The sequence below is a fragment of the Loxodonta africana genome, chromosome 1 (genome assembly GCF_030014295.1).
Source record: "Loxodonta africana isolate mLoxAfr1 chromosome 1, mLoxAfr1.hap2, whole genome shotgun sequence".
Lineage (NCBI taxonomy): Eukaryota > Metazoa > Chordata > Mammalia > Proboscidea > Elephantidae > Loxodonta > Loxodonta africana.
The window spans coordinates 121,649,971-121,673,915 of NC_087342.1; the positions used below are offsets into that span (position 1 = coordinate 121,649,971).

General features: G+C 36.4%; 1 protein-coding gene across 1 annotated transcript in view; it reads left to right on the forward strand.

Annotated features, from left to right (window-relative positions):
- PRIM2 (DNA primase subunit 2) overlaps nt 1-23,945 on the forward strand; it is a 376,165-nt gene that overhangs the window by 291,239 nt on the left and 60,981 nt on the right. Inside the window, exons 11-12 of the mRNA XM_003404412.4 lie at nt 14,044-14,170; nt 20,110-20,192. Of these exons, the coding sequence (XP_003404460.1) occupies nt 14,044-14,170; nt 20,110-20,192 (210 nt within the window). The remainder of the gene's footprint in view (nt 1-14,043; nt 14,171-20,109; nt 20,193-23,945) is intronic.

The following is a 23,945-nucleotide window of genomic DNA, read 5'->3' on the forward strand; positions in this document are numbered from 1 at the left end:
TTAAACAATATTTATTTGCTGGTTATATAGGTAAGTAGTATAGTGTTGCAAGAAGATAAACATGTAAGACAAATCTGAAAATTCACAGTTTTTCTGCACTAAACATCTTTGAACTATATAACGAAACACTTGGCGTCTATTGAAGTTGAATGGCCCTTGGTCCAAAATGACATTTCTTTTCTTCATACCTCACACTGGGAAGCATGGCAGAGTGTTGTAATTTGTGCAGTTCTGCAAGACTTGGCTAATGGCACAGTAAATTTTAAGTTCTTCGCTTGAATACATAATAAATTGCCCTTTGTTGTTTTAAGAAAGAAACCCTTTTTTTGTTTATCTGTTACTATAGGCTTTAAGCAAATTGAAAGTTGCCATTAGGTTCTAAAAATAGCCTCTGCATGAGATGGCATTGCTGTCACTATATTTTAATCTAGCTTCAGAAGGGTTCACCTGGGCTTCCTGTGTGTGTAAATGTATATGTATGTGCTCATCATGACATGGCAGAAAAACACAGATTTTGAGCCAGCCATGACAAGACTTCTGTCCTGATGTAGCATTTGAGTGTTCTACCTTCTCTCAGTCTCAATTTCCCGGCCTGTAAAATAGGAATAATCACACCAATTTTGCAGGGTTGTTGAGAGAGTTAAAGAAATAGCCTAGGTAGTACTTAGTCCCTTGCCTCACACATAAACTTTTGTTTTGAAAAATTTTAGATTATATAAAAGTTGGAAAAATAGTTGAGTTCCCACGTACCTTCACCCAGCTTCTCTTAATGTTAGTGTCTTACATAACTATTTAACAGTAATCGAAATAAACAAATTAACATTGATATAATACTGCCAACTAAATATAGACTCTATAAAGATTTCACCAGTTTTCTCACTAATGTCTTTTTGCTCTTCCAGGATTCAGTTCAGGATTGCACATTTCTTTTAGTTGTCCTGTCTCCTTAATCTCTTCTAGTCTGTGACAGTTTCTTTGCCTTTTGTCTTTTCATGATCTTGACAGTTGAAGAATATTGGTAAGTTTTTTGTAGACTCTTCCTCACTTTGGGCTTGTCTGGTGTATTCTCACGATTACATTGAGGCTATGCATTTTGGGGAAGAATACCACAGGAGTGATGAGCTCTTTGATCACATCATCTTAGGGGCATGTGATATCAGCATGACTTATTATAGATGATGGTAACCTTGATCACTTGACTAAGAGAGTATCTGTCAGATTTCTCCATTGTAGAGTTACTATTTTCTCCTCAAAATATCTTGGGAAAGTTACTTTCAGAGTAAATATTTTATTTCCCCACTGATTTTAATACCCATCAGTGAGTCTTGCCTGCAATTATTTTTACTATGGTATTCTAAAGCTTATTTTCTGTATCTCTCACTCCTTTTTCATTTATTAATGGGAAATCTTCTGTAAGAAAGAGCTGTCCCTTCTCCCTCATTTATTTATTTAGTTATATCAGTATGCACTAATGGATATTTACTTTACTATATGGGTTATAATTCGGTGCTATTGTTACTTATTTTGTTGCCCGAATTGTTCCAGCTTTGGCCATCAGGAGCTCTTGCAGATTGGTGCTGGTGCTGTTTTGACATACCTTATCCTTTCTTTGAGCACATCCTTTCTGGCACCTCACAATGCTACAGGCTCAGCTTGTGTTTTCTCTACCTCAGTCCTAGAATCAACCACTTCTCCAAAAAGCCACATAAATGTCCTTAAAAAAATAAATTAGGCATCTGTCATCTAGTATACATTTTTCTAGTTCTTGATAGTATATTTTGTATATCTCTTTTGATCTTTTTCAGATACAGCCTTGGGAAATGTAGTCTCATCAAATGTGAACTACTGGTTTCTAACCTTTAGAACAGAAACAAAATACTTGCCTACAACAGGAGGCAATAGATCCATATTCATCTACTGTTTGTCCCTGAAACTGTAAAGGAACAATCTGGCTTGTCACAGTAAATTAAAACTTTATCTAGTGAGGTTATCATTTCAGGGCATGATATATTCTTGTATCATTTATTGCTAGCTTTTTAAATCTAATTTACTTTTTTCCTTTGGTCACCTGTTAATGCAACCAAATTTAGATGACCTGTAATCTAGTAAATGAAATATCTTGCTGTATTGTTGTGACTTCGGGAAAACCATTTAATCCTTTCAGAAGTTCAGTTTTAAAGTTATTTCAGATCTAATTTTATAACTATGGTGGAAGTAAAAGTATGTCAAATGTCTTTAATGTAGAGATTTGAATGCATTTTTGACATTGTTAGAAAAATGTGTATTTAAATATGCTGTGAGTAACCAGTAGAGGGTAGTAAGGGGTAACCAGTTATCCATTTACTATTTTTTTTCAAGACTTGACTAAAGATTGAAAATAAAGGAGGGAATGGGAAATACCAACAAGTGGAATCAAAAAGAAAACTGGAGTAAAATATTAATATTATATAAAATGGAATACGAGGAGAAAAGTACTAAGCAGGACAAAGAGTTACATTTTTATACATTGATAAAAGGACTAATCCACCAAAAGTATATGACAATTCTGAATTTTGTGTACCTACATACATATTGAAATATATCAATGTGTATGTAAATATTTAAATGTTTATGCAGAAATATATATACATAAATATATAGGGTTGAGGGTGTTATATTTTTGCAATCATACTGGTAGCTCTTCAAAACCCCACTCATTACTCATAATATATTTACTAGCTTATAAGCAGTGTCTTGAAGCATTTTTTTAATGATCAAGCTTCATCTTTAAAATGCTATCATAAGAGAACATTCTATAAATAGTTGCTTTGGATTAAAGTGACCAGTTGAGAAAACCTAGAAAACTATGTTAAAAAAAAAAAAAAAAAGGACAGAAAATAAATCTGGGAAATTTAATTAATAGGATAAAACTAATCTAAATTTACATATAATTATTACTTCAAAATAAATGTTTTTTTTTTAAATCATAATTCTTATATCTGAGAAAGAACCTCTCATTTGGAGATTAGAAACCACCATCAGCTAATGTGTGCAGTCTCTGCACATTTGGATGATGTTTTCAGTTTGCTTCCCCTGTTTCCAGTGAGTAAAAAGACCAGTTTATTCAAGCTGAGCCAGCTCATCTTGGACTAACCCATTCCACATCAGTCAGCCTGTTCCTTTTGTTTCCTGGTGATATTTATATTATGTTGGCTCCTTTCCTACCAGTGAAGATAGAGGCTAAATTGACCACCTTTTAGGGCTACGTTTAGTCTTTTAGGCTATGAGAATGTGATTCAGTAAATGCTTTTACTTGAGTGAATGAAGGGGCACGTGCAGTTTCTATCTTCAAATTTTGGCATATTATATTTGTAATTTTAATTCATTATTATGACAGTGGTATTCATATCAGTGAATAAACTTTTCTAAAATAAGTTTGCCTGGTGAGATATTAAAATTTCATCATTAATCTAATCCTTTCCCTAGTATTGGGCACACTTAGCCATATAGTAGCCAGTTAAAATTACCACACAATTTCCCCAGACCATTTCCTCCAGGTTCAGTTGTTGAAGGAAGGCCTTTATTTAAATAGCATGCTAAGTTATAAAAAAAAAAGTTATAGTATTCAGTAATTTAGAAATTTGCTAAATCTGTTTTATCACTGAAAATTAGAAAAGTAATAATTGTAAGAGTAACTTTCAGTCCTGTGTTAGGGACTATCTTAGTTATCTAGGGCTGCTATAACAGAAATACCACAAGTGGATGGCTTTAACAAACAGAAGTTTATTCTCTCACAGTCTAGTAGGCTAGAAGTCTGAATTTAAGGCGCTAGCTCCAGGAGAAAGCTTTCTTGGCCCTGGAGGAAGGTCCTTGTCATCAATCTTCCCTTGGTCTAGGAGCTTCTCTGCGCAGCAACCCTGGGTCCAAAGGACGTACTCTGCTCCTGGTGCTGCTTTCTTGGTGGTATGAGGTCCATCTGTCTCTCTGCTCACTTTTTGGTATTTCAAAAGAAATTTTCTTAAAACACAAACTAATCTTGTAGATTGAGCCCTCCTCATTAACCGCCCCAATCCCATCTTATTAGCATTATGGAGGTAGGGTTTATTAACACAAGGAAAAATCACATCAGATGACAAAATGGTGGACAGTCACACAATATTGGGAATCATGGCCTAGCTGAGTTGACACACATATTTGGGAGACACAGTTCTATCCATGACAGGGACAACCCTGTGAACATACAACACAAGAAAAGATTCTTTACAGTTCAGCTGAGCAAACATTTATTGAGCAGTTGCAATTCGCTAGGCAATGCAAGGGCTAAAGTTCTTTGCATGACTCCCTAAAGGAGGGTTAGACTCCTTTACATAATAATGGTTGCACTAGATGATGTCTGAATCCCATTTCAGATCTTATATACTGGATTCTAATTGATAAGAAAACTAAATTTGCTAAAGCTTCAGATCAAAGTGCTCAGTTAATAAGTGACCGTGTGTAGTGCCTCTTTTCCTGTCCATTTTCCGTATTTCCTTTTCTCCGATTCTGTATTCCCTTTCCTTGTCATGTCTCCAGCTACAAAATTACAGGAGGAAGAAGCTGAAGAAAACTAGTAATTTGAAAGCATGCTGAAACACTATTTATGTTTGTTTTTTTTTATCTCAGATTTTTTACTTCAAATTTGCCACATTTTATGATTCTAAAGTCATGGTAAATTAGAAAGTGAACAAACGATATATGAGTGGCTTGTTAGAATTACTACTTTTTTAGGGGATAGATACTTTTCTCTAGTTAGCATCAGAAACATTTTTAAAACTGGCTCAGTGTGACCTTCAGATACCCTGGAAGCAATTGAGTGACTGTGAGGAGGCAGTCTACAAGTTGAATGTTTGCCATGGATAACTGACAATTGCCTGCATTTATCTTCTCCATTTATGATTTTTTAGTATTTTCTGGAAAGGCTAGGATTTTAATTCCAGCTTTTCCATTACGTAATTGAAGTAACTATTTACTTGGCCTCTCAAAGCCTTAGTTTCCTTGTCTGTAAAATAGAGATACCTGCCTTACATACCTTTTAGGTGGTGAAGGGTCTAGAAAGAATCATCTTGTTAATTTTAAAGATCTAGAAATGTAAGCTATAATTATTGAATATTACTAAGCATTTTTTTTTTATTGCTAATAACAATTTTTACCAAATTCTCTTTCAGGAATTAATGCTCTTTATCTAATACCTGCAGTATTACAACAACTTAGATCACACAGCCGCAGGTGACACATGACTCCCAAATCTTGTTTTCTGAGTCTGTTTGGGTGTAGTCCTTGTAGCAGAATATGAAAAGGACAAAACAAATCCACTAGTCCATACTCCACCTGAAGTTCAGGACAGATTCCATTTTCCTCTGATGATTATGGCAGATTTTTTGATACACAGCTGACCTTCCTTTTGATCTGTTGATCTCACTGAAAGTAGCCTGCTTAATCAACTACCGTATCACATTGCATAAGATCATTCCATTTAATAATTATTCTGTGGATTTTTGGCATTCACTCTCTATTTCGTTTTCGTTTTCTGTCAGCAAAGTGATCAGTCAAAGTAAAAAATAGAATTTAGCTTGACCCTGCCTCAGGGAAAGTTTGAAGGAAAGGAAATCTGCATACTCTGGAGCCTAGGGTGAAAATGTGTTTCCTGGCTTCAGGGGATTAGGACATGAAGATGGAGAGCATATGTCTTGTTTTTTTAAATGGAATTTTTTAAAATAATACAGTGAACCTGTGAGAGTCGAAACTCGCTGAGACTGCCTCGTTTTTCTTGCCAGTTTTCCACCTCTTACAGGGCACAGTCTTACCGCTTTTCTGTCACCCATTTTAATGGAAAATATTTGAGTTTTCCTTCTCTGTTAGGTTTCTGCTTTACCCACGTTCTGGCTTTTGAAGGTTTTACTGTATTACAGTGAGCTACAATCTTTTGATTAGTCTGTGGGCAGCAATTGTTTATTGATTCAACTCTGGATAATATTGGGTCTTGGGCTTTCCTTGGTAGAATAGACTTCATTTTAAGGGAAACCATGCACTGCCCTTCCAGGCAATCAGGTGTTCACATCTTGATTAGTGAGTAGATTTGGGCATTAATAAACCGTGGTGGAATAGTGGTTAAGAGCTACAGCTGCTAACCCAAAGGTCGGCAGTTCAAATCCACCAGGCCCTCCTTGGAAAACCTATGGGGCAGTTCTCCTCTGTCCTATAGGATCACTATGAGTTGAAATCGACTCGACGGCAGTGGTTTTTTTTTTTTTTTTTTGGTTTTGGGCATTAACTACTTCTTAAAATGTAATCAGATAAGATCCTAAGTGGGACTGGGACAGAAGGGAAAGTATAAGAGAAGCTCTGAAAGAGAAATGAGGTTGGAGCAGGATAAAAGCTTTACAATTTTTCTTGAGTTCAATTGGTGACTTCGTGCTACTGAAAGTAATTTGCTGCTGTCTTTGGCAGAAATGCAGATGAATGGGTTACCAGTGCCACCGCTGGGATGTTAGCACTGATTGGGAAGGTTGCAAACTGCCGTTCACCCATTGTCAGTCCAGTGTTAACTTTCTAACTCCTCATCTTACTAGATGGAGATGGGATGGAGGAGCCCAAGAAGGAGAAGTTTGCTTTCCATTCAATTCTCCCTACCTTTTCGCTTATGAATGCTTAGAGATTTTCCCTTGCGTTGTGGCTACGGAGACCTAGAAAGTATTTTCCAGAAAGTACTTTCTAGAAAGTACCTCCTAATAAATACATCTTCTGTACAATATTTCAAGAAACTTGCTATTCTGAAAACTAGAAAGGATAATTTGTGTGGTAAATATGTGGATAGTCTCAAAGCTTAGTAAGGTCCAAATTCCAGAAATACTTCACACAGGTAGTAAACCAGTTAGAAAGAAGAGGAACCTACAACGATTTGGATTTTTTTTTCCTCCTTAGACAGAGTAGCTTTCCATTGTTTTAACAGTAGCTGACCAAAAAGTTTTTTTTTCAACTGCTTCCTGATAAACATACAGAAGTTTTTTTATCTAAATAAATTCAATTCATACCAAAAGTTTGCACAGAAAGATTAATTATAGATAGTGTTTATTACTAAAGAAACAAACAGAAATTTTGTATGAACGTGTTTGCTGGAAATTTTAATGTTCTTGTTTTCACCATTGAAATTTAGTGATGACTTGGAAGTTTTTCTTTTAATTGGAATGCCTTTTGTTTTTCTGGTTTAGACTGCTTGTGAGCAAAAAGATAATTGTGAAGCCATAAGCTATTGATTAGTCAAAATCCCAACAATCTTTTTAAATAGGAATTGACAAGGTGATCTAAAATTGGTTGGGAAATGCCGAGGACATAGAATAGCTAAGATAATCTTGAAAAAGAACAAAACAGGAGGACTTACATTATCTGATTTCAAGAATTACTATCAAGCTGTTGTAATCCAGATAGTGTGGGACTGGCGAATGGACAGACCTATGTTTGTTGTTGTTGTTAGGTTCTGTTGAATCAGTTCCGACTCATAGCGACCCTGTGTAACACAGAATGAAACACTGCCCGGTCCTGCGCCATGCTCACAATCATTATGCTTGAGCCCATTGTTGCAGCCACTGTGTCAATCCATCCTGTTGAGGGTATTCCTCTTTTCCACTGACTCTGTACTTCACCAAGCATAACGTCCTTCTCCAGGGACTGATCCCTCCTGATGACTTGTCCAGAGAATGTAAGATGCAGTCTCGCCATCCTTGCTTCTAAGGAGCATTCTGGTCGTACTTCTTCCAAGACAGACTTGTTCATCCTTTTGGCAGTTCATGGTGTATTCAATATTCTTCACCAGCACCACAGTTCAAAGGCATCAATTCTTCTTTGCTCTTCTTTATTCACTGTCCAGCTTTCACATGCATACGAGGTGATTGAAAATACCGTGGCTTGGGTCAGGCACACCTTAGTCTTGAAGGTGACATATTTGCTTTTCAATACTTTAAAGAGGTCCTTTGCAGCAGATTTGCTCGATGCAGTGCATGTTTTGATTTCTTGACTGCTGCTTCCATGGTTGTTGATTGTGGATCCAAGTAAAATTAAATCCCTGCCAACTTCAATCTTTTCTTCATTTATTGCATGTCTGTCAGTTTGTCATACTGTGGGGGCTTGTGTGTTGGCTGTGATGCTGACAGCTATGCCACTGGTATTCAGATGCCAGCAGGGTCACCCATGGCGGACAGGTTTCAGCTGAGCTTCCAGACTAAGACAAACTAGGAAGAAGGATCCAGCAGTCTAAAATGAAAAGAATTAGCCACTGAAAACCTTATGAATAGCAGTGGACAGACCTATAGATCAATGGAATAATAGAGTCCAAAAATAGATACACAGTATATGGTCAAATTTGACAAGGGTGCCAAAGCAATTTAATTTAGAAAATATCTTCAACAAATGTTGGGAAAACTGGATATCCACGTGGGAGATAAAAAACAACCTCTACCAAAAACCAAAACTAAACCAGTTGCTGTCGAGTCGATTCAGACTCACAGTGACCCTATAGGACAAGAGTAGAACTGCCCCATAGAGTTTCCAAGGAGCGCCTGTTGGATTTGAACTGCCAGTCTTTTGATTAGCAGCCGTAGGACGTAACACTACCACCAGGGTTTCCAAACAACCTCTACTGCTACCTTATACCACAGAAATTAACCTGAAATGAATCAGGACCTAGACTGAAAAGCTAAAACATTACAGCTTCTCAGAGACAACTTAGAAGAATATCTTTGAACCTATCTTAGAGAGGACACAGAGAGCACTACCATGAAAAAAATTGATTAATTGGTCTCAATAAAAAATAATATCTGATCATCAGAATACTCCATTAAGAAAATAGGCAGGCCAGAGACTGTGAGAAAATATTTGTAACACCTATATTTGACATCAAGAATATATAAAAAATTCCTACAAATGAGTAATAAAAATACAAAAACCCAATTTTTAAAGTGAACAAAATGTTTGAGCAGACACTTCACAGAAGAAGGTATATCAGTGGCCGATAAGCACATTAAAAAGTTTCAACATCATTAGTCATCAGGGAAATGCAAAATGAGATACCCACTAGACTAAAATGAATAAGATTAACAATACCAAATGGTGGGGAGGATGTGGAACTCTCATGTGTTGCTGGTAGGGGCATAAAATAATACAACCACTCTAGAAAACAGTTGTTAGCAATTTCACTCCTATATAATTATCCTAGAGAAATGAAAACATATGTTTACAAAAGTCATGTACGGAATGTTCATGGCAACTTTATCGATAATAATGCAAAACTGGAAAAACCCAGGTATCTATGAACAGGAGAAAAGATAAAAAGTCTGGTATATCCATACGATGGAATGCTACTTGGCTGTAAAAAGGAACAATGTAAATAGCATGGATGAACCTTAAAAACATTTAAAAAACAAAAAAAGAAGCCAGACACAAAACACTTTGTACTGTACGATTCCATTTATATGAAATTATAGAATAGCTAAAACTAATCCATGATGATAAAATAAGGTCAGCAGTTGCTCTGGGTGGGGTATGGGGAATGCTTACTGAGAAAGGGCACAAGGGAACTCTGTAGGGTCGTAGAAATGTTCTGTCTCTTCAGAGGGACATGGTTACGTGAGTATATCCATCTGTCAAACTGACCAAACTGTAGGTTTGAAACGTGTACATTTCACTGTATGTGAATTATAACCTCTAGTTAGAAATATCTTAAAAAATTAATGCCACTGTTTTCCTATCTCTTATTCTGATAATTTTTTCCACTTTCCTAAAAGTGTTAGGCAGCCCTGCTCCACTGTACTGAACAATTTTTTTTTAAGAAATGTAAAATTTATTAGTTTCATTATTTTTTGATATACTCACTATCCCCTATCGAGGGCATAATTTGAAACTTTTTTTTTAATTGTGGTAAATATATGCAGTCATGCACCGTGTAACATCTGTTCAGGCAACATCTGATAGCATCTACGTCCATGGTCCCGTAAGGTTATAATAAAGTTCAGAAATTCCAATTGGAGAACGGCACATAGTGGATGCAACTGGATGACGTAGTGAACGCGACAGCTTCCCGCATGCAACGTGTATCTCACAGGGCTTCGAATCAGTTCATTCCAGTTCAGCCCTTTGTTGAGAATTTTTCCTTTCCACCCCAGGTATACTGAATCAGAATTTACATTTTAACATCCTCAGGTGATTTTGAGAACCACTGCTCTACTACATAGTGGTAAGCAGCCGAATGCTTAACCACTGTGCCACCAGGGCTTCTTGTCAGATACATAGTTCCCCCCAATTTTTTCCCAATCTTTAGTTGTCTTTTCACTTTGTTGATAAAATCCTTGGTTGAACAAAAGTACTGGTATATTAGACATAATGTCCAATGACATAGAATTGAGAGTCCAGAAATAAACCTGAACATCTATGCTCAGTTGATTTTCAGCAAGGGTGCTAAGTCCATTCAGTGAGGAAAGAATAGTCCCTTAATAAATGGTACTGGGACAACTTGATTTCCACATGCAAAAAAATGAAGCTCAACCCATACCTTATACCATATACAAAAACTAACTCAAAATGGATCAAGGACCTAAATGTAAGAACTAAAACACAAAACTATTAGAAGAAAACATAAGGGCAGTGCTTCAGGACCTAGCGTCTAACAATGAATGCTTAGAAACTACACCAAAGGCATGACCGACAAAAGACAAAATAGATTAATGGGACTTCATCTTTTGAACTCTTGGTCACCTTTGTTGAAAAAGAAAAGCTAGAGAGAGGGACAAAATAGTGAACTTGTAATGATATCCCAATTTTTTGAAGTTGTTTCATCCTGATAGATTAAATGAAAATCTCTGTGACTTTATTTCATTCAGCCAGCCACTTTCATTCAAATGAAGGTTGTCGAGCATCCCTGTGAGTACATGCTATGTTTAATCCTGAGTGGGCATATTGAGATGAGGCCATACCAAGTCCTGCTCTTAGGAAACTTATAATTTAGAAGAGGAGATAAATTAAAAAAAAAAAAAATTCTGTTGGAACAAGAAAAATACTTTATAAATTGCTGCTGTGTGTTCTTTTAAGGAAGCAACTTCCTCTGCCTGTGGAGCCCAAGAAGATTCCACAACGGAAAGAGATTTGAGCCGGATTTGTTAAGAATAGTTTCTCAGCCATGCATGGGAGTCAAAGAAGGGAGGACATTTCAAGCAGATGACTAGAAATTTAATTTAAAAAATTCGATGAGTCTTTTATACTGTGAAAACTTTTACGTAAAGATTTCTGTAGATATCTGTTGATGATAGAAGGCTTTATCAGTAGCATAGTCAATGTTTATATTTGGATATTAACATATCTTTTCTTTCTTGCCCCAACAGCGGCTTACATTTATTGAGAACAAAGAATGTCACAGGCACTCTGCTTAATGTTTTAACTTAGTTTAGTCCTCACAACACTTTAATGTGTTAAATAATATTATTGCCTCTATAGATTAGATTGAGGATTGAAGGCACACCCTTTATAAGGGGCTAGGCTGGAGATTCTCTCTCAGGTCTCTCTGCCTCTGGTGCCTGAGATCTCATACAGTATGTGTATTGCCTCTCCAACTATACTACTGTTTGTGTGTTGCTCTTGGTGTGAGCCTAGAGAAGAAGAGCAAAGGACAGCTCTGTCATACTGAGATGCTTGGGGACACTTAAAATATTAGGAATTTAGCTGTTTTCCAAGATAGTCTACCCAGATAGTCTACCCAGCTTTTGCAGTTGTCTTAAATTTCAGTTCACTGCCAATTTGCATATTATATAAACTCAAAACAATGTTTTATTTTTATTCCTATCTACATAATAGTACTATCTAGTATTATGCTTAGTAAATTCCACTTACGGAAATTTGCTAATTGTTATTTAAGCTTTCCAGAATATCTTTTTTATAAATTAAATTTAAAGATTCATGGAAGAGTAAAATTTGGAACCTCCTTAAAGCCTTTTCACTCTAATTATTAGATTCATAACTTTGAAGATTTTGCCCTTTGAAAATGACTTGTTGCTTGGGCTCTCTGGCTTCTCACTATTTAGCAAGTGTTGCTCAAAGTGTCATGTAGTAATATTTGCTGTGCTGCACAGACCACTCAGTAGCTTCTGATTATTATGCTTTTGAAAGCCTTGAGAAATCACTGAGTAGTAAAAGCAGGTAGTAATCTAAGATTGTGCTCCGCCTTTTGTTTTAAACAAATGTTATATATTTTAGAGTAGATTAGTTTTTACTGAATTTGTCATTTTCCTTAGTCTTAAATTTAACAGTTAAGCACTCGATTATTTGTCGAAAAGTTGATGCTTCAAACCCACTCACGGGCTCCTCGGAAGACAGGCCTGGCAACCTCCTTCCAAAAGGTCACAGCCTTGAAGACTATATGGAGCAGTTCTACTCTGTACACATGGGGTCATCGTGAGTCAGAATTGACTCGACAGCAACTAACAAAATTTATTTTAGAAACTTAGTCGTTTTAGGCCTATACTCTTTGCCCCAAAAGTTGAGATTTCTGTCTGAGCTTTCACCAGCACTGAATATTTTCTCTTGTCAGTAGAGTGTCTGCTTTTGGTTAACCAATGGTGTATATGAGTCACTGTGCCAAATGTGTGTCACCTAATAGTGGAGTGGGGAACTCAATAACCATCAGATACTGGAAAATATCTAATGGAAGCAGAATAGAATGATAACTTTTCAAATGCTTCATTAGACCTAGCTAGGACTCCTTCCACATTCAGTTAGCTCATTTTTTCATGCATGGTCATACTGAGCTGAGTACAGAGATCAGATAGAATTTGCCTCAAGAAGCCTATAGTTCAGGAGGAGAAATAAGGAATATGAATAGGATAGAAGGTAGAGTATAATGGATCATAAGTACAGATAAACTCTGTAAGAATCGAATGTATAGTAAGTTAGATCTTCCCCAGAGCTGTGGGTATAGGTAAAACTCTATTGAAGTCTGGAGGAAGAAGAGATTACTTCTAACTTTGGCTTCCTAGATGAACTAGCATTTGAAATAAGGTCTGAAATAAAGATGTGATGTCCTACAAAGATTTTAGTGGAACCTATGGTTTTTAAATATTTCATTACTGAGAAAGCGCAGGATTTTGGAAAAAGTGTGGGCTTTGGAATCAGAATGGACCTGCACATGATTTCTAGCCCTGTAACTGTATGACTTATGTCACACTGCTTCATTTCTTTAAACCTCAATTTTTTTCTTGTTGGTAGCATCATAGAGGAATTGTGAGAATTCAAATGATTAGATGGGATTGCATATTAAAAAGCATCTAGTAAATAATTTGGCAATTAATTGTCTTTCAATAAATATTCCTTTTTTCTCCCTATCCCAGCCATTTCAAAAATCCGTTCCATCCCAGTAGTTTGTTTTATAAACATGGAGGCAGGAATTCCAGTTGGTGGCATAGGGGTTAAGTGCTATCGCTGCTAATCAAGAGGTTGGCAGTTTTAATCTGCCAGGAGCTCCTTGGAAACTCTATGGGGCAATTTTACCCTGTCCTGTAGGGTTGCTATGAGTCTGAATCGACTTGACAACAGTGGGTTTGGTTGGTTTTTGGTTTTATAGTGGAAATGGAAAAGAAGGGATTAATTTTGTTGAGGCATTTCAGAAATAAAATGGGTAAGGCATGGGAGTTCAGGGAGAACTAGGAGGACAGAGGGTAGAGAGGAGGATAAACTGATTTACATTTAGCATAATCTCTGGAATCAAACTAAGAAATGGGAAAATAGATGATTATTCTCAGGAAAGGATTGCCTGTCTTTAATCATATAAGTAACATTAGATGCCTTCTACCTGAGGTGATTATTTTTATAATTTTTGTACCTTTAAAAAAAAAAATTACGTGTATCATAAAGGACCCAAATGTTTTATATTACATGGTGTGAATATACATCTGCCCGTGAATGCTGATCTTATTTTAGAAAACACTACTTTGCACTTGGTGATTAAAGCTGGCGTTGCTGACTTTGTCCCTGTCTTTTTTCCCCAATCAGTTTGATAAAGGCTACTCCTACAACATCCGTCATAGCTTTGGAAAGGAAGGCAAGAGGATAGACTATACACCTTATAGTTGCTTGAAGATTATTCTAACCAATCCACCAAGCCAAGGGGATTATCATGGTAAGTGTTTCCACTGAATGTGTGTGCTAAATACTGAAATCCAAGAGCTCTGTAGGAAACAGTGAAACAATGTAATGGCTTTCTGCTTTACTGACTAGAACTAGCGTGCAGCTCATGTCAGTCATCAGTGTCAAGCTAGAGCTCTGTTACTCTTCCAGTGATTTGTCTTATTACTGAAGTAGGTCAGGCAAGAGAAGTTCATTCAACTGCATTTTAGTTTGTGCTGGACTTGGTTTTTCAGCTCTTAATCCCCCCTTTCGCCTGCTGTTCTTTGTCTTTCTCAGTCTGCAAGTATCTTAGAAGACTGATATAAAAGTTTTTCAAAGCTTTTAAATTGTCAAACTGTACTTTTAGAATGGTAAATCCATTAATTTTCAAGACTACTCAGGAAAAATGTATCTTATTCTCATTACTGTCATCTAATTTAGCAAACAAGGATTAAGTGAGGAATTTAACAAATTGTGTGTATACATTTGCTTGAGTTATAGGTTTTAAAAAATGTGTATCAAACTGTTTTCTGTGTGCTTCTGAGTTCACCAACTTTTTTTCTAAAAGGGTTCTCTAAGCATACCTTGAGAACCTCTTCATTTGTCTGGTACTGTCAGACAGTGAATTTCCAGATTACTGAAATTTACTGTAGTACATGTCAAAACTTTTTTGTTTTATCATTTCCAGTGAAACTCTTTTTAAAAAAGATTACACACTTTCAGGCAGTTGATGGTGAAATAATCAATCACAAACAGGACTTTTAGAAACATGTCCAAACATTTTAAAATGCCTTCTATATTCATATTTAATAGATGAAGAGGTGACTGGTACTGGTACATAAAATAAGTAGTGGTCTTTATCACTGTGTCAGAGTCACTTAAGGTACTTTTTAGAAATGTAGATTCTCAAGCTTTACTCTCAGACTTACAGAATCAGACTGTCTGGGGGAGGGACTTCACCTGAGAGTCTGTTTATAAGCTCCCTTGGTCATTTTCTTGCCTTCTAACATTTGAGACTCATAGTGACCCTATAGGACAGAGTAGAACTGCACCATAGAACTCCAAGGGGCACCTGGAGGATTCGAACTGCTGACCCTTTGGTTAGCAGCCGTAGCACTTAACCACTATGCCACCGTCGCTATAGGGTCGCTATGAGTCGGAATCAACTCGACGGCACTGGGTTTGGTTTTTTTTGATTTTAATGTTTGAGAACCATTGACTCAGGTACTTCTGTTGTGGAACCCTATAGTGCCTTTAGCTTTTCTTAGCAGCCACATCAGGCGGTTAACACATGTTGAGTTTGTGACCAAATAAAACTCCTGTGAATTTCCAGGTCCTAGGATTTTTCACTAATTAGTTGATTTTTATGAGCTTAAATGCAGGACTTTGTATTTCTTATTTCTCTATCTTATTCATTCTAGTTCATTCATTTGTTTTATTTTGTTTTTAATTTAAACTCTGACAGTCAAGAAATAGCATACCTAGCAAACGCTTCATGAGCGCATACTATTTGGCACATTTATCCATCCTTTTTAGTTTTGTGTTATTTGTAAAACTATTTAGTCCCCCTAGGATGATATTATTTCATTAACTAACACTGTCTGGGAATAGTTATTCAGCTAGTTATCAATCTACTCAGTTGTTACCTGTTGCCATGGAGTCGATTCCAACTCATAGCAACTCAATAGGACAGAGTTGAACTGCCCCATCGAGTTTCCAAGGAGCGGCTGGTGGATTTGAACTGCTAACCTTTTGGTTAGCACCTGAGCTGTTAACCACTGCACCACCAGGGCTGTAGCTTATGTTTATTCATGTTTTCCACAGATGTATGTTGGCAAGCTTTGTCAAACACTTAGCTGAAATCAGTGTTAGTTATATGTGCATTCATCTCATCTTCATTTATCTTGTTAGTTCAGCCCTTTACAACTTGAAGATCATTCTCTTAGATGCAGAAGGTAGAAACAAAGTAGGAGTTGATGAGTTCTGCTTTCTTCCTGTCATCTGTTAAAATAACACCAGCTGTTCTAAACAAGAGTTTGTTTCTTCTGCTCTTACTGTGAGCATAGCTTTAAAAGATCTTTTTCTGATCCTTAGCACCTTGGGGATCTTCAGTTTCTTCTTAGCTTATTCTTTTCTGACCTTTAATATGGGTCTAGTTATTATTTCACATGTAATCTGGATAATTCAATTTCGTCCTTTTTTTTTTTTCCATTAAAATTCTGGGCTTAACCAGTTATTCCCTGTGCAGCCTCACTTCTTTCTCATTGCTATCCTTTGCAATTTCGTAATCAGATTTTTGAAGAGAAATAATGATGGCTAACACATGTTAAGTGCTGTGTGTCAGGCACATATAAAAGCTTCATATTTCATTCTTGCAAGAGCCCTGAGAGGTTGGTCCTATTACTCCCTTTGCTTAAGAGTAAAAGTAACTGAGTTAACAAGAAGATAAAAAATTCACCCAAGTTTACCCAGGTAGTGAGTGAGAAGCTGAGATTCAAACCCAGGCAGCCTAGCTCCAGACTCTTAACCATGTGTTATTCCTGATTCTCAGAATGTTTCCTTGTACTAAAAATAACTGTAGTTTTAGATTAAATGTATGAATAAACCTAGCAATTTATTCATTAGATTAATGATTAGATTTATCTGAATAAACCCAATTTGGATAAAGTACATATTGTACATTTTGTAAATTTATAGGAGTCCATATTTTATCATTGAAAGTTTTTATTTTTAAAATTTTTGATAGACATATTTGTTTGCATCCTAATTCTTTACTGTGGTTTTAACAGTAACCAATTTTGCATTGTTTTCATTAAAGATGCACAATTGTTTTTAATTAACTTACAAATCTGTCATTTGTATGACTAAAAAAATTAGCTTTTCCTATTATTAAATTTATTGAGAATATACACAGAAAAACAAACTAATTAAATTATTTCTACATGTAGATTTTAGTGACATTGATTACATTCTTTGAGTTGTGCAACCATTCTCACCCTCTTTCTCTGAATTGTTCCTCCCTCATTAACATAAACTCACTGGCCCCTAATCTTTTGCTTTCCTGTTGTCAGTTTCGTCCCATATAGATAGTTCATAAAAGAGCACAATGCTCAAGGCAGGTATTTTTTACTAACTAAACTAAGATATTGTTTGGTTGTAAAAAGACGTCAGGGGATATCTTCGGTTGAAGGTTTAAAGATAATCTCAGAGCAATAGTGTCAGGGATTCATCCACCGTCCAGGGCTCCAAAAAGTCTGGAGTCCATAAGAATTTGAAGATCTGTGCTATACTTTTCCTCTTTTGATCAAGATTCTTCTCTGGAATCTTTGATCAAAATGTTCAGTAATGGTAGCTGGGTATCATCCAGTTCTTCTGGTCTCATGGCAAAGGAGGCAGTTTTTCATGGAGGCAATTAACCACACATTTCATGTCTTTCACCTATCCCTGACTCTCCTTCTTTCTCTGTTGCTCCAGGTGAAGAGAGACCAATTGTGTGGCTTAGATGGCTGCTGGCAAGCTTTTAAGACCCCAGGCACTATGCAGTGAACTAGGAGATAGAACAAAAGCACTGAACACAATATTAGGCCAGTTAACTGGGACATCCAATGACACCATGACCTTAAACCTCCAAACCAAGAAACCAAATCCCATGAGGTGTTTGGTTGTACATAAGCAGCTTCAACAGCTACTCTTTTTTTTTCTTTTTTATTGGCATTGTTGTAAATACATCTATCACAAAACTTTTATGAGTTCAACTTTTTACAGTTATACAACTTATTTACAGCAATTATGATAATTGTCTGTGCAGCCCTACTCTTAATCAGTACTGTTTTCCATCTGTGTTAACCTGCCTTTTTCCCCACCCTCCTGTGCCTGTGACCACTAATATACCTTGATCTCTTTATATTTGCCTTTTCTTGTCTTTTTATATAAGTGAGGTCACGCGATATTTGTCCTTTTGTGATTGGCTTATTTCACTAAGCATAATGCCTTCTAAAACCCAAAACCAAACCCAGTGCCATCGAGTCAATTCCGACTCATAGCGACCCTATAGGACAGCGTAGAACTGTCCCATAGAGTTCCCAAGGAGCGCCTGGTGGATTCGAACTGCTGACCCTTTGGTTAGCAGCCATAGCATTTAACCACTATGCTGCCAGGGTTTCCTAATGTCTTCTAGCTCCATCCATATTGTAACATATATTAAGACTTCATTTCTCCCACTGGCTGAGTAGTATTCCATTATATGTGTGTACCACATTTTGTTTATCCATTCATCTGCTGATGGACATTTAGGTTGTTTCTAGTTTTTGGCTATTGTGGATAATACTGCGATGAACATTGGTAAACAAGCATCTGTTTACTCTCTGCTTGCAAGTCTTTTTGGGTATATACCGAGGAGTGAAATTGCTGGGTTATATGGTAGTTCTATTTTTATTTTTTTGAGGAACTGCCACAGCTTTCCACAACAGCTGTGCCCTTTTGCATTCCCACCAGCAATAGACAAAGGTTCTAATTTCTCCACATCCTTGCCAACATTTGTTGTTTTCTGTGTTATTTTTTATTTATTTAAATTAGCCATCCTAGTAGTAGTGAAATTGTATCTCATTGTGGTTTTGATTTGCACTTCTCTGATGACTAATGATGGTGAGCATCTTTTCATGTATTTGCTGGCCATTTGAATATCTTCTTTGATGAAATGTCTGTTGAAGTCCTTTGCCCATTTTATGATTGGGTTAATTTGTCTTTTTGTTGTTAAGTTGTCAAAGTTTTATGTATATTTGTGTATGTATTTTGGTTATTAGATTTTTATCAGATATGTCATTTCTGAAGATATTCTCCCTGTTAGTAGCTTGTCTGTCCATTTTTTTGGTAAAATCTTTTGGTGAACAAAAATTTTCAATTTTTATGAGGTCCTATTTTATTGTCTTTTGCTGCTTGTACTTTTGTTATCATATTCAAAAATCCATTGCTAAAAGCTAGGCCTGATGGCATTGCCCGTACATTTTCTTCTAAGAATTTTATGGTTTTAGTTTGTAGATTTAGGTCTTTAATCCATTTCGAGTTTGTTTTTGTATATGGTGTGAGGCATGGGTCCTGTTGTATTTTTCTGCATGTGGAAATTCAATTTTCCCAGTACCATTTATTGAAGAGATTCTTTTTAACCCATCAATGGATTATTATTAAATTTTAAAATAAATATTTTGACTTACCATGACAGCTTTTTATTAAAATATCTAAAATTTTCTAGATTTTAGCTTAATGTAGCTTTTATGTTTCAATTCTTCTGTGTTCTAATTTATGCTAATGTCTTAGTAGTCTATTTTTATCTTTCACAAGAAGTGATACAGAGAGGACTTGTATCTACTATAAATTGTTTTTCTGTGTAATAGTTTTCTGTTTGTCCATTTCATTCCCACCTGTGACTCCTCTAACTAAACTCAAATGGATTCTATTCTGCAGGAAATAGGCATAGAGTTTACATCTGAAAATGCTGTGAGATTTTGATATTTCTCAGAGTTTGCACATTTTTCTTTTCATTTACACTGTGTAAACAAAAAATTCTAGTATGCCTTTTATGTGATTTTTTTTAGACTAGAAAAAATATGAGATTGTATAAAGGCTTTAGACAAACTACTATAGCTATTTTGTGATTATCTCTTTTTATCAAGTAGCATAATTAAAGCCGTTTTCCTTCTATTGAGTTGGTGTCTTAGCCCTAGAATGTTGTAATGTTTTAGGTAACTCTTGAGTCTGTAGTACCCTGATAACCATACAGCTAAGTCGTCACTTAGATAAAGAGAGGAAAGCAGTTGCACCCATGGGCAATTAACTTTTTTATTAATAAGCTGTTAGACAGTTAAGGGGAGCTGAGACAGTCTTTAGAGTATGGTATTGTACTAAGTCCCGGGTAAGTAACCTTGTTGGTGCGCTGACTCGTTTTTTTGTTGTCAGGGTGCCCATTCCGTCACAGCGATCCAGAGCTGCTGAAGCAGAGGTTACAGTCGTACAAGATTTCTCCCGGAGGAATAAACCAGGTAGGTCAGATTCTGCTCTGCATGCTCAGTAATGTGGCATCAGACAGTTTATCTCAGTTTCATTTAATGTTCTTGTCAGTCCTCACCCCAGACATCTGTCTTCTAGATGATTTAAGCTAAAGCCCAGACATCTCAGAAATTCTAGTTCTTCTATCTTCTAGGCTGTGTTTTAATTTTTCTTGGTAATAAAGTAAGCTGGAAAACTTTTTTTCTCAATTTGTTTTACTGTCTTATTTGAGGACCACCTTTTTAAAAATGGAGCAATGCATTGAAAGTTATTAATGAAGCTGAAAATTAATGACAGCATATTTCATTTAAACAGAAGATAATGTAGTGTGTACCAGCTGCATATTCTGACAGGCATCAGTTGTGGCTCTGTTTAATCTACAGTCCTTAGGTTTAATTGTTTGTCAAAATATTTTGTCTTGTAAACAATTAAAATAAAAAAAAATGCTTAAAATTTTAAACCAAATACTTGAGTCCATCTTGCAGTTGAATCTGCTTTTGTTTAAAAATCAATATTGTAACATTACAAAGATTACTGTCTATGGTGTGCTTTTGAGTTGGCTTGAATTTTGAGGGAGTTAAAGAGGAGCTTCTTCCTTGAGAATAATAATACATATTTTAGAGGTGAACATCTAAATCATTATGTATCCTTTAACAGTTATTTTTACTTGAGGAAAATAATCAACGAAGAAAACTCTACTGCTTCTGCAGTGTATGAAGTTTAGGTTAAGTTTAGTTTATTCAATTCAAATGTTAAATCATTTTTGTGCACCTGTTCTGGGCAAGGCAGTGCCGGAGGTGCTGTTTGGGGTGCAAAGATAAATCAGGTCTAAATCTTGTTCTGACAGCACAAGGGTCTAGAGGTAAACATAAGCCAAGGGTTAAGAGAGAGGCACAAGTAGAATGTCTTGGGACTTCTAAAGAGGGAGAGACTATCAGCCAGGGGGGCCAAGGAAAATCTTGCAGAAGATGCTCTTTGAGTTAAGCCTTGAGGGAGGGTTGGGTATTAGGAGGAGAGAATGCATGAATAAAATACAGAAATTGTGTAGGATTATTGGGGTTTTAAGTTTAGGATAATGGTGGCACCAGTACATAAACATTAATAGGCAAATTAAAGGGAGTAGTTAGTATGGGAGATTAGTTTTAGAGGTAAGACATTTAAATGACACACAGAATGTGGATTTGTAGCTCACTAGAGAAGTTAATTTTTTTTTTTTTTTTTAGAGAAGTTAAGACTAGAAATATGTCTTTTTTCCAGTGAGAAGTATAGGACTGTGGGATTGGAAGGAACATTAAAAAGCCATGCCCTTCTTTTATGGAGTCCCAGGATCTGACATGCCCATGAATACACAGCTGATAGAACCAGAAATTTGAAGCCAGTCATTCTGACTCCAAGATTTTTTTTTTCTCAACCCCACCCTACTTTAGGACTGATTATTATGAGTTTGCTGTGGAGTGAGGAAAACCAAAATGATGGAGTGAGGAGATAATCTCTCAAAATGTAATCTTGGCTCGTATTTCTCTTTATCAGGCAGTAGAAGGAAGTGAAATCAGTGGAGATTGAACAGAAATGGGGATAGGAAGAAATACATTAGGGAAGTGAAGTATCAGAAAAGTCAAGGAGAGAATTTTGAGAAGAGAGGATGGTCCACAGAGTCCCTGATAACAGAATGGTTGTATAAAACAAGACCTGAGAAAAATGATTGGATATGTTGAGTGGTTATACTCAACTTTGACTTTGCTAAGAGGTGTCAGTGTAACGGTGGAAACCAAAAGCCAGGTTATACCTACTTAAGGGATGAATGAATAAAAGCCAGTGGCTTGGATGTGCAGACAATGAATATAGGTGGTTGTCTTAGGCTGGGTTTTCTAGAGAAGCAAAACCAGTAAAGTGTGTAAATATATATAGAGAGAGATTTATATCAAGGAAACGGCTCATGCGATTATAGAGACTGAAACATTGCAAGTCCGTGGATCAGGATAGGGGCTTCTCCACATTCATGTAGCTGCAGGGGCTGTTGAACTCAAGATTGGCAGGGCTCTTGTTCACAGGCTGTGGAAATCAACAAATCCCAAGATTTACAGACAAGATCACAAGGCTTCTCCTGATTCACATAGCTGCAGGGGCTGGCAAACCCAAGATCGGCAGGTCGGAGAGCAAGGCTCTTGCTTACAGGCTATGAAGATTAACGAGTCCCAAGATCGGCAGGTAAGCAGCTAGCTCAAGTCCCAAGAACCAGAGGTCAGATGAATAGGAGGCAGCTGCAGGATCCAGAGAGGGCAAAAGCCAGAACATTTACTTATATTCGATGCAGGCCACATGCCCAAGGAAACTCCTCTTCAACTGATTGACTACTCAAGGCAGCTCCCATCATGGGAGTGATCACATATGATCACTGAGAGTCATGGCCCAGCCAAGTTGACACAGAATCTTAACCATCGCAGTAGTCTTTTCATAAAATATACTGGTAAAGGGGATGACAGATAATGGTATTAGCTTAAATGTTATGGGATGGTTTGTCTGTTTAAAGTTAGAGGAGGCCTGAGCCTATTTGAAGGAAGAGAAGAAAAGAACCCATCACAGAGGGTAGACTTGATAAAGATATAAGGTAAAGGAAATGTCTTTCCAACCAAGCTGAGTTAAGCCCTCTTCATACATACCCTTGGTCCTAATATTTATTATGTTAGGTTTTAATTATTTGTTTATCTATTCATCTTTTTAATAGTTTGGGATTTCCCTGAAAGAAAGATTGAAGTTTAATTTAATCTCTCTGCTAGTAATTCAGTGACTTGCACTTGTTAGGTGCTCAAAAAATGGTGTTAGAAAAATAAGTGAATATATTTAAGAATGAAGTGGATCCTAGAGTGTGGTTGGTAGGGTACAGAGAGAGGCAAATAGGAACTCATGAGAAAAAGGTACTTTTTTGAACAAAGGACAATATATACTTGGGTAAAAGGATAGTGACAGAGAAAGACATGCCCCTTAGCCAATGGGAAATATAGAGAAAAAGCTTAAGATAGAACAAAGGGATGTTGATGGAATTTATCAAGTGGCCTTAGTCTTCTTTGTAAAATAAGAGGCCTGGTCAGTAACTAAAAGAGTGATGTTCTAGACTTAGGAAAGTTTAGGAACTGCTACTAACCAATCTGAAAGGCAACCTAAAAGAAGGGAGTTAGAGGCTTGTTCAGCAGTCGTAAAGAATGGCTTAAAAACAAGACAAAACCCTTGAAGGCTATTAACATTCCTATAGAGAAGATTAATGCTTATATTTAACAGTATTGACTATGTTTGCACACTCTTTGCTTTTGACTCTTCTGTATTCCATCATTCACCCTTTATAGGAATATCCCTTACTTACTGGAAGCCCCTCAGGGATTTCTATGCCATCCTTTAGGCCTGCATTGTAACCTTTTATCTTAAATGAACACAGACATATAGGGCATGTAGGCAAGCTGTAAATAATATTTTGCTTTTATTTGATGTCTTTATTGAGTGGATCTCAGAAGAGTGAAGCAGCTGGTGGACTGTATTCTAAAGGGCAGAGAGCTGATGAATGAAAAATCCATGTAGAACATTTTGATAAATGTTTAGTTGCAGGTTGGCATGAGCTCACAGTTAGATCTGGAAAACTCCAAGTGAACAATAAAATATTAAATGGAAGTTAAGAAAAAGTGCATCTGAGGTAAAATTCGGTATAGCTACTTTTTGTTTTAGAAAAAAACTACTTGAAAAAGTTACCTTCAAAA